The sequence below is a fragment of the Schistocerca gregaria genome, chromosome 2, assembly GCF_023897955.1.
Source record: "Schistocerca gregaria isolate iqSchGreg1 chromosome 2, iqSchGreg1.2, whole genome shotgun sequence".
NCBI classification, from domain to species: Eukaryota; Metazoa; Arthropoda; class Insecta; order Orthoptera; family Acrididae; genus Schistocerca; species Schistocerca gregaria.
The window spans coordinates 505,996,694-506,008,949 of NC_064921.1; the positions used below are offsets into that span (position 1 = coordinate 505,996,694).

Consider the following 12,256-nt stretch of genomic DNA (forward strand, 5'->3'; position numbering starts at 1 on the left):
TATAAGTATTTAAGCATAAAATTTTTCAATAAGTTACCATGCTCAGGTCGTACAGTACCACTAAATAAATATAAGAATACATTGCAAACCTGGCTAAAAAACAACGAATTCTATACAACTGAAGAATTCTTAGAAACTAATCATCAAAATATGTTTTACCTAAGTTGTGAAGAAAATGTTTTGATATTATATAAGCTAGTTATTTACTGTGATTCTTTTCTTATGTGTGTATTTAATTACTGTATAAAACATTGTTTTACATAATGCTGAAGGAAAGGTCTTTAGTTCCTTTTCTCCCCTTTCTGTAACTATTTGAATATCGTACTGAAAGTAAAACCCTCTGTAAACTTTGACAAAGCCAATTGTATGAAAAATACTGAAAGTCTAATAAAAATATTCTATTCTATTCTATTCTATTCTATTCTGTGGTGCATTTACATACAACTTGGACTCACATGAAGATGAAGTGAAAAAGCAGTATCATCAAGTGCTTTCACAGTTGATAGGCCTGGTCTGAAACTAAACTGAGACACATTAAAAATGTGATTCGCTGATAGGTAATTACAGATTTGGAGGCTTATGCAATGCTCTACTACTTTCAATAGGACCAGTTTTACAGAAATAGAGAGGTATTATTTGGGCTTTATTTGTTGCCTTTTTTTATAATTTTTAAGCATGATGGGAAACAGCTCCTAGAAAACATGCAAATTGTGAGTACACACAATATTATAGTAAGTATATATTTGTACTTACATCATCTGGTATTTCACTGGGAAACAAATTGTGTATTAAATGCAAAGCAAACATCAGTCGATCTGACTTAAAAAGGCTGCGAGAAACTTGTTGATATGTCAGGAGCAGCAGATTCTTCTTCTGGTGTTCTTGTCTCTGATCTATGTCATTTTCTTCCTATAAATTTGAGTTAATAAGCAGTCCTTTATTCAACTGGTTGAAAGTAGAAAATAATATTTTAGTGATAAATACCTTAAGCATATCTAATGCCTTCTCAAACAGTCTTTTGAATGAAGCCACTGAGAATTTGTACATACTATTAACTTTTCCAAGACTGTTTATAACAAAGAACAAGTTACTTCCAAATTCAGCATAAGGCTTGTAAACTTCACATTCTTTATTAAGTTCATGCTGTAGTGCACTTGATTCCACCAGAGACTGCCTGACGGCCGCACTGCTGGCTTTGGTTTCATTCAGTGAAGCAAGAAGTTCCTGCAAAATTTAATAACAAAAAGACCTGATGAGCATTCCAAGAAAGTGGACCACATAAAACTGTAAGAAGGAAGAGTAACCATTTCATAAAGTAAGCTGAAATGTACAGTGTTTCAACCATAGATTTGTTATGCAATAATGTACGGAAGAAAAGAAAGACAGCATCTGGCATATGAGGACTTAATGGATTCTTTGATGTGTTTGGTTTTCTGTTATTCGTATAACATCAAATAAGCCTAACTTTGGTAATCACCAAATATGCACTACTGTAATTGTGAAAAAGCACAGCATGTTTACATTGACTGTGTTAAGAAAGACTACTATGACAGTTAGATACATTTTACATTTGCAAGGCTCTTATATGATAGAAATATATGGTTGAACCATTGATGTACAATGTATTTTTCCTCAAAGATGACTGTCATATTTGAAACTGGTAAAGCATAAACATAAACTAGTACAACTGATGACACAAATATGCTTTTTCCAAATTACTGGAAAAGTTCTACAGTTTTATTTAGTTTCAGTTTTATCAATGTAATGTTGTTATCACTTTTGGGTAAAAAGTAAATTCCGACATCCTAATGAATGAGACACTATTACGCTCTTAAATTAGATGTCACACACCTCATTCTGCAGAATGTCTCCTTCAGCACACACAAGCCTTTGTAATAACTCTTCTTGCAGCTTCTCCAATTTCATTTTGAAGTCTTCCTCTTGTCTTAAGAGATCACTACGGCGAGTTTCCAAGTGTGGTTTCTCATGTTGCAGAGCCACAGCAAGAAGCTGTATTATAAAGTTTTCCAAGAGGTGAGAAAAAACACTACCTAAAATCTGACAGTCTAAAATGCAACACACAAATGTGTGAATAACATTTATTAGTATTTGATGGAAACATAATCAGATGGAAGCTACAGTTGCAGATTAGATAATAATCTTTATCTATTACCACCTTTCTGAAGAATTCAAAATTTCATGCACATTCTCAGATTCAGCTGATACCATAAAACAAGATATGTCTTGGTGAAAAGAGACTGTATTCTGTTGGTTGTATAGATTACTGTAATTCCTGTAAGATACAGAATCTTGAAATGTCTTAAAAATTAATATTTATTGGAATTCCTGTAACAGACAGAAATCGTGCAATTTTTTAGAATTAATGTTTCACAGTCTGCTTATATGCTATACTATGTCCTTCCCAGCTTCTTCTTCATAGGAAAGTGGACATCAATCTGTGATTTTTTAAGAATACTGCTACCACTGAATTACAAAGTCTATAATGAAATTGGTAGTAAAATTTATCAGTTTGGCCAAATGTTAATGACTGTGTGTAACAAAATGGTACTACATTTGGAAAATGGCCAGCTTGTTGTTGTTGTTGTCGGTAGTGGTGGCGGTGGTGGTGGTGGTGGTGGTGGTGGCATTCAATTCAAAGACTGGTTTGAAGCTGACATTGAATCATAGCTATTGAACAGGAGTTGCCATGGCAAATCAAATTGTTCTGCGTGTCACATGGCTAAGGTCTTATCAAATGTAATACTGTTTATGAGGGAAAGAGGTGAGTGAAAGGGGGGTGAGATGCATAAAATCAGCTCATATTATCAAATGGTATTTTGTGTGAATGCACTGAGAATTTTACATGTCAGCCTTTCAAAGATCAATGTCAGTATGTTGATTCAGGGAAAACTGAATATTCCACAGTCAACTGCTATAAGCTACAGTACTAGGTCCCTGGTAAGTACTAGTGATTATAAAAGAAAATAAATGGGCTACGAAGTAGAAAATCACATGCCAGTTCATGCAAAGAGCAAAACATCCAGAATCATCTACTCATTATGGAGTACAGAAGCAACTTGCCCACACTTGCCCACCTCTGAGCACGAAACACAACAGAATAAATTGGAGGAATATTGAGCTGTCAAGTTGCACAGTGAATGGATTTCGACTTCTGTAATGGACATTTGGGGATGGCTGGCGATTTGCCTTTATACAAACAACCTGTTTCTCAGAATTGTTCATGCCATCATCTACTGCTCTGTGCGGTAGGAGGATCCACACCATACCTAGTACGAAATTCATACAGAACAGTTATTACTGACCTGCACTGCACAAAATGTAGAACACAAAATGCTTTCTGTTTGTAGTGATTCGAGAATTTCCATCTAAATTCTTGAACCACTCAGCTTTCTACCATCTTGAACACATGATATTCTAGATACAAGTGTGGGATGGTAAAATCCTATCTACTGTACGTCACATGTTTGTGTGTGCAGGTTTAAAACCAGTCGCTGGAAGATAGTAGACGCGGCAGTCGGGCGGCACCAACAAGTACCTGTGAGGCAATTCACAGAGGTTTTAGTGCACGTGTAAGGAAGAACCGTGGAGTTTTTATGCTGATCTGAGCTTATTGTGTCATTGTCTATTATTATGTGAAACAAGAACAGCTGAAAAAGTACACTTGTAGACTTGACTCAGCCTTGGTAGAGGCAAGACATATTTTCTGATTCATTTTAAGAAAGTCGTGGTAGTTAAGCCAACTTTCTTTTAACTCTAACTCATTTTGTTTATAATATTTGATGGTACAAGGTGCTTACAGAAAGTTACATATGTATGTTGAAAGTGTGAATTATATTGAGCATGAAAGTCAAATACATCATTAACTAACGAAAAGGAAAGTTTGTGTGTCTACTCATTTTATAAGTAGAAAGAGACTTAAAAGTTCCTATACCTAGCACTATTAGATGGAGAAGAAGTCAAGAGATTTTCCAGCAGCTGGTTATCCGGTAAAGAAGAGTGGCTGCAAACCCCAAGTAAGTCACCTCGTAAAGACGTGTAATGTAGTTTGGGGCAATAACTCAGTATAAACCAAACCCACACTCACACAAATCGTCAGATTGTTACATGTTGTCCCGACACCATTTTCACTAGAACTGAAGTGGGTGCATGCTGCTGATACCTTGCAGGAACCATGTAAAACTTGAGAGTTTGCTCTTTCCAACATTTTGTTCACACACATATCTTAAATAGCATATTAGTTATGATTTTTTTAAAAATCAGATGATTCTTATTGATACACACTGTACATAAATATGAAGCCATGTGCAGCTGACAGATCAATAAACATACTGAGAAATAATAATAAAGCCATGTACAGTTGACAGAACAATAAACATGCTGAGGAATAATGAATGTAACACAAAATCACATTGTCAAATGATGCACATCATCAAGTGTACAACAAGCAAGATGATTAGGAATGAAGCAGTACTGTGACACGACTGTGAAAAAGGTGAAACAAACCCATGTGATAGCTGTGTGGTCAGTAAATCAACATGAAATATGTTTCCAAAAACTGTATCACTTGTTCACAGTGATCTCATGGGACTTGTTGATGTTGCAAATGTAGGAGGCAATAGATATTTAATGACTATCATGGATAATGCAAGTACATACATACTTATGCATTTCTTAAAAATACAGGTGAAGCATTTGAAGAATCAAGAAATGAAATATTCAAACAGAAAAACACACGAGAAAACACCTGCAGAGAATCTGAACACACATCAGCCTAGAATTCTGTTTGCACGAATGGTCACAGTTCTGTGAATCTGAAGAATTTGGCATAGCAATGACATTCACATTGTAGCAAGACGATGTAGCCAAACAGCTCAGGAGAATGTTAATTGATATGGTAAGGTCACAGTTCCTAGGAAGTAATTTACTGAAGAGTTCTTGGGCTGAGCAGATGTACACTGCAGCACACATAATGAAAACAAGAAAAAGAAATAATTTATTGAAATCTACAGTAAACAGTAGTGAAGATGAAAGGCAAAGTGAAAGAAAAGATTCTAACACTGAAGATGAATTTTATGGTTTCCCAGATCAGGAGAAAAATTTGGAAGAAACTAAAGGTAATCAGGAACTAGTGGAACATGTTGAAACTTCATGAAGTAGATGCAGGCAAACAAATTACATAACAAATGAAAAAATGGGTTTAAGGAAATGTTATCCAATGACACTTCATTCCAAAGAGAAGGCTTATGCTGACAAAGCACAAATAAACATCATGTGAGGAAGCAACAGTTGTTGTTGCTGTTGTGGTCTTCAGTCCTGAGACTGGTTTGATGCAGCTCTCAATGCTACTCTATCCTGTGCAAGCTTCTTCATCTCCCAGTACCTACTGCAACCTACATCCTTCTGAATCTGCTTAGTGTATTCATCTCTTGGTTTCCCTCTACGATTTTTACCCTCCACCCTGCCCTCCAATACTAAACTGGTGATCCCTTGATGCCTCAGAACATGTCCTACCAACCGATCCCTTCTTCTAATCAAGTTGTGCCACAAACTTCTCTTCTCCCCAATCCTATTCAATACTTCCTCATTGGTTATGTGATCTACCCATCTAATCTTCAGCATTTTTCTGTAGCACCACATTCCGGAAGCTTCTATTCTCTTCTTGTCCAAACTAGTTATCGTCCATGTTTCACTTCAATACATGGCTACACTCCATACAAATACTTTCAAAAACGACTTCCTTACACTTAAATCTACACTCGATGTTAACAAATTTCTCTTCTTCAGCAATACTTTCCTTGCCATTGTCAGTCTACATTTTATATGCTCTCTACTACGACCATCATCTGTTATTTTGCTCCCCAAATAGCAAAACTCCTTAACTACTTTGAGTGTCTCATTCCCTAATCTACTTCCCTTAGCATCACCTGACTTAATTTGACTACCTTCCATTATCCTTGTTTTGATTTTGTTGATGTTCATCTTATACCCTCCTTTCAAGACACTGTCCATTCCGTTCAGCTGCTCTTCCAAGTCCTTTGCTGTCTCTGGCAGAATTACAATGTCATCGGCGAACCTTAAAGTTTTTTAATACCTAATCCAAATTTTTCTTTTGTTTCCGTTACTGCTTGCTCAATATACAGATTGAACAACTTTGGGGAGAGGTTACAACCCTGTCTCACTCCCTTCCCAACCACTGCTTCCCTTTCATGTCCCTCTTTGGGATTGAAATTATTATATTGTTCTTGAAGTCTGATGGTATTTCGCCTGTCTCATATATCTAGCTCACCAGATGGTAGAGTTTTGTCAGGACTGGCTCTCCCAAGGCTGTCAGTAGTTCTAATGGAATGTTGTCTACTCCCGGGGCCTTGTTTCGATTCAGGCCTTTCAGTGCTCTGTCAAACTCTTCATGCAGTATCATATCTTCCATTTCATCTTCATCTACATCCTCTTCCATTTCCATAATATTGTCCTCAAGTACATTGCCCTTGTATAGACCGTATATATACTTCTTCCACCTTTCTGCTTTCCCTTCTTTGCTTTGAACTGGGTTTCCATCTGAGCTCTTGATATTCATACAAGTGGCTCTCTTTTCTCCAAAGGTCTCTTTAATTTTCCTGTAGGCAGTATCTATTTTACCCCTAGTGAGATAAGCCTCTACATTCTGACATTTGTCCTCTAGCCATCCCTGCTTAGCCATTTTGCACTTTTGCAACAGTGACAAACTATAAATGTATCAGGAAGCAATTAATTCTGATGTGGCAGTAATGAATCAAGAAACTAACTCATTGAAAAATCATGGAGCCTAGAAACTGGATGGCGTGCTTAGAAACTGGTCGGATTACTATCTGGTGTAATTCCTTTGAAGAACAGATGGGTATTAAAAGAAAGAGAGTTGGTGAGAAGCAGATTTTTAAAGCTCGTTTAGTCACAAAGGGATTTAGCCAAGTAAAAGGTATAGACTATAATGAGACTTATGATCCTGTTTCAAATTTCAAGACAATTCAACCACTGATAGCAGCAAGTGTTAAGAAAAATTGACATATTGATCAGTATGATGTGAAGAGTGCCTCTCTGTACAGCAAATTAAGGGAAAAGGTATACGTGCATGAACCAGAAGGCTTCATAAAGAAAGTTTAATTTGCAAGTTAAACATTAAAATATATGGGCTGAAACAAAGTGTCAGATGCTGGAGTAGTCATTTAAATAACTCACTAGAAAAACTGGGAGTTTTCCGAAATGATATAGATCCATGTGTGTACAAGTTAAGTGCAAAGGAAGGGAAAGCTATTCTGTCTGTATATGTGGGTGATATGCTTACATTTGCACAAAATGAAGCAATGAGGCAACAAGTAAAGAATCTTTTAGGAAGTTGCTTTGAAATCAATCACAAGGGTATGGTGCCACATGCTAGGATGAAATTTGAGAATAGCCAAGATGGAACGATTAGTCTTTCTCAGAAGGAGTACGTTAAACAATGACTTGACAGATTCAGACTTCAAAATGCTAAGGGTGCCATGAACACAGTGGAAATGAAATCAAATCTTTTTGAGGAAAAGTGTGTTGAGGAAGTTAAAAATCCTCCATATTGTGAGATTATTGGTGGACTACTTTACCTTCCACATGGGACTCAGACATAGCTTTCTCGGTGGCAAAGTTATCACAATATTGTTCAAAATTTAATATGAGCGATTGGAATGCAGCAAATAGGGTAGTAAGATGTACGAAAGAAAGATCATGTTAAAAACTCACATATTGTGCCACTGGCCAAATACTTCAGCATTTGCTGATGCTGACTGGGATACTTGTGTAGATGATCAAAAATATATTATGAGATAGATAATATTACTGGCAAGATCTTCGGTGCACTGGAAGAGTATGAAACAAACTGCAGTTGCATTGAGGACAATGGAAGCAGAATAAAAGCCAGTGGCAACCTGCATAAGAGAGGTTGTATGAATGATAGAATTACTGGATAGCCTTGACTTTAAACAACTGATTAGATAATCAACACTTGCTGGTGTGATAATCAAGAAGCCATCATACACCCCAAGAAGCATATACAGGGTGTTACAAAAATGTACGGCCAAACTTTCAGGAAACATTCCTCACACACAAAGAAAGAAAATATGTTATGTGGACTTGTGTCAGGAAACGCTTACTTTCCATGTTACAGCTCATTTTATTACTTCTCTTCAAATCACATTAATGATGGAATGGTAACACACAGCAACAGAACGTACCAGCTTGGCTTCAAACACTTTGTTACAGGAAATGTTCAAAATGTCCTCTGTTAGTGAGGATACATGCATCCACCCTCCATCGCATGGAATCCCTGATGCACTGATGCAACCCTGGAGAATGGCGTATTGTATCACAACCGTCCACAATACAGTATCGGGGTTGTGTAGACAAGAGCTTTCAAATGCCCTCATAAATGAAAGTCAAGAGGGTTGAGGTCAGGAGAGTGTGGAGGCAATGGAATTGGTTCGCCTCTACCAATCCATCAGTCACCGAATCTGTTGTTGAGAAGTGTACGAACACTTCGACTGAAATGTGCAGGAGCTCCATCGTGCATGAACCACATGTTGTGCCGTACTTGTAAAGGCACATATTCTAGCACCACAGGTAGAGTATCCCATATGAAATCATGATAATGTGCTCCATTAAGCGTAAGTGGAAGAACATACTGACAAAACTAAAATGAGCTCTAACATGGAAATTAAGCATTTCGAGACACATGTCCACATAACATCTTTCCTTTATTTGTGTGTGAGGAATGTTTCCTGAAAGTTTGGCCATACCTTTTTGTACACCCCTTAGACAAATCAAGAACAAAGCATGATGCCATAAAATATCATTTCATCAGGGAGAAAGTAATAGCTGGAACAATTGACTTTCGCCGCACGGAATTAGCCGAGCAGTCTAAGGTGCTACAGTCATGGACTGTGCAGCTGATCCCGGCGGGGGTTCGAGTCCTCCCTCAGGCATGGGTGTCTGTGCTTGTCCTTAGGATAATTTAGGTTAAGTAGTGTGTAAGCATAGGGACTGATGACCTTAGCAGTTAAGTCTCATAAGATTTCACACACATTTGAACAATTGACTTTCGATAGTTTTCAATGGATAAAAATCAAGCACACTTGTTAACAATGCCACTGAATCAGAAAGTTCATGAACTTCATGGTAAGAACATGGTACATTCAAAATGATATATGTGGTTACTTTTAGATAGTTTCATGGGGGGGAGGGAGGGGGAGGGGTGTTAAGAGATAGGGAAGTGGACAAGAGCTCTTTTATTTATTCCATTCATTCCATTTCTGTGACATTTTTAGATTGTCTTCGATGTTATTTAAAAAGACAATCAAAGTGTCATTATAGTGTTGCTCTACTACTGCTTTGATGGTGTATGCAGTTTTTCTCTGAATACATATAATTTGTGTAATTGACAATTTTATTTCACTACAACAAAATGTTTACATGGGATGAAATCAGATCATTTTGCCATTGTCTGTAAAACACAAGGAATATACGAGCCTACAACCTGGCCATGTGCATCCATCTCTTCACCCATAAGTTGCAACTTTTGCAAGAGAATATACCACCTTCAGCTGTTCTCTGGTCATTATCACTGAGTTATAGGAAACAACTCAGCTGTAATTAATCAGAGCTTTCAGTGTTTTGTGGTTTCTATGCCACACTATATTGCCACTGTCACAAGGTTAAAGGGATGCTACACACTACTGCATAGGAATTTCTAATTCAGTTGCACCTGAGTATATGTACATTCTGTTCCATGGAACCCTCCCACACAAGACAGAGCTGAATTACACTACTTACAATGGCAAGAAACAGTGCATAGATATTATATCAATCTTGCCACCTGAAATTCGCAGGACAGCAGTAATAAACTAAGTAATACTGGCAATTTGGTATTATGCTGATGAAATCAATAATATTCCTAGGTATATAAATTTGCTTATTGTGAGCCATTAACTCATTAGACAAACATTCATGAAAACTGCAACACTGAAAAGAATGTCAAAAATGAACACACACAATATGGGCCTAAAGCTGCATGTATTGTGCCAGTTATAAGTAATTAAGACTGCAGAAAGATGGCACACTTATAACCAGCAGTGTCTTCTCTTACATGGTAAGTTTAGTCAGTAAACAGCCATCAAATGAAAGAGAAATGTGAAAGCATGTGCCCTACTGATATCCGAGGGTATGTCAGCATACTGAAGTTAAATGGGGCAAAAATGGGTCTGAGGAATGTGGCTTTGTCATAGCATGACATTTCAGCACATTCAGAACAGCCTGCTATGACATGTATGTGGAACTTTTGGGTATAACAGAGTTGTATATAGTAATGGAGTAGTACAGACAATGCAAGGTGACCACAGGATGGGACAACAGCCATCTAGTCCATAAGACCATAGCAATTGTACAGATTCATCCATGAATTTGGTTTGAAAGTGGAGTACTGTAAGGGGGTAGATCTCTTTTGTGTTGATAGTGCAACAGTATCTATTGTAAGACACAAGCTATTGTGTTGGCTTTCATTGTCTATAAATTATCAGTGGTCAGGTATATGAACACCATCACCTTGCTGAGATACAAAATATAGCAGTTTTGGATGAGTCACACTTAATGTGTCACACATTAATGGCTGCTTTTGTATTAGTTGTAACCATGGTGATCTCAATCTGGTATCCTGCATTGTTTATCACCATACGGAACAAACACACAACATGTGCTGGGTTGGGGCACCAATGGATTCAGCATATGATCTGGATTCCAATTTACTGAGATAGAGCTTAACAGTAACTGCTACAGCAACGAAATTTTAAAGCATGAATTACCAAATCTCTGTGAGACAATATGATACACCTTATTTCAGTAAGACAATTAATTCTCAGCCACATGCACTGAGTATTGTGCAATCCATCTTTGAAGATGACAGGTAAAATCACCGGCCTGTGCATTCACCTCACATTACCCATTAAATATGTCTGTAAGATGGCTCTCCAGCAACTACTTTTGATGCATGCCTACAAACAACTTGGAGGGGATTTCACAGGAATTATATCTCAGTATTCTTTGATTCTATTGTACTACATTTAAAGCCTGATTGCTGCACAAGGGAAATACCGACCACAATGAAATCTTTAAGTTATAGATCATGTGAAGGCTCAGAACAATATTACTAGAAGTGTTTTTATTTTTCAGATTTTGAATTACATATCCCACTTACAGCAGAACACAATCTTCTTCATGTGTAAATGCTGTTCACTTCTTTCTCCTTATAGTTATATGAGCCTATGGCTTATATTAATAATGATTAGCCATGATTAGTAATTTGCAGGCCCATGTTGAAATGTCAGTTGATCTCCTGGGTTATTTTCTAAATATCATGCAGTAATCATGATAGTTGTCTGTGATGATTTCATATACAAGAAATCTACTTTATATCGTTAACAGCCTCCTGACAAAATGGAAGAAGATAAGCACTAAAAGATCAGGGCACCCACTTGCTTTCAGGGTGGAAGAGATGGTAGAATCAGTATTGATCAATAGCACAGACATGCAGAAAAAAATGAATCCATTAAAGAAAGTGTATCCACAAAAGATGTTGCTGACAACTGACGAAGTGTGAGGATGAGCTCTTCACTGGCAAAAGATTCAATATTATTGTCCCAATTGGATCTCCAAGAGAAGGCTGCTAAGGGGAGGTGACTATGAGAAAAAGGATGAAAAAGCAATGAAAGGAAAATATTAAGCATTCAGAGGTCAGAATATAACATAAACGCCAAAAAATCATAAAGGAAATGCAAAGGCTGAAACTAGGTGCATCAGAAGTCAATGAAGTGAAATGGAAAGATGAGTTACGGGAGAATATGGATTGAACTGTAGGTTTGGGAGAGAAGAAAGATTCAGTTAGCTCTGCAACAAATTTCAGCTAGTAATAGAGAATACACCATTCATAAATTGCAAAAAGAGAACATACACTTTGAAAAAGCCAGGAGATGCGATAAAATACCCAATGGACTCTATCATGGTGAGATACAGGGTACATAATTAGATACTCGGTCATAAGGCATACTCAGGAGGATTTGTAATCTCAGATAATAATTTAGTAATGATGAAGATTAGGCTGAAGTTTGAGAGGATTATTAGGCAGAATAAATGAGTAAGGAAATGGGATACAGATGTACTGAGGAATAATGTTTGTTCAAAG

The 12,256-nt window shown here is 37.1% G+C and overlaps 1 protein-coding gene across 1 annotated transcript in view; it reads right to left on the bottom strand.

Moving 5' to 3' along the window:
• Window positions 1–12,256, bottom strand: part of LOC126328907 (cytoplasmic dynein 2 heavy chain 1) — a 906,666-nt gene that overhangs the window by 130,256 nt on the left and 764,154 nt on the right. The window contains exons 61-63 of the mRNA XM_049996078.1: window positions 1,852–2,010; window positions 985–1,224; window positions 754–909 (exon numbers count right to left, since the gene is read on the bottom strand). Of these exons, the coding sequence (XP_049852035.1) occupies window positions 754–909; window positions 985–1,224; window positions 1,852–2,010 (555 nt within the window). The remainder of the gene's footprint in view (window positions 1–753; window positions 910–984; window positions 1,225–1,851; window positions 2,011–12,256) is intronic.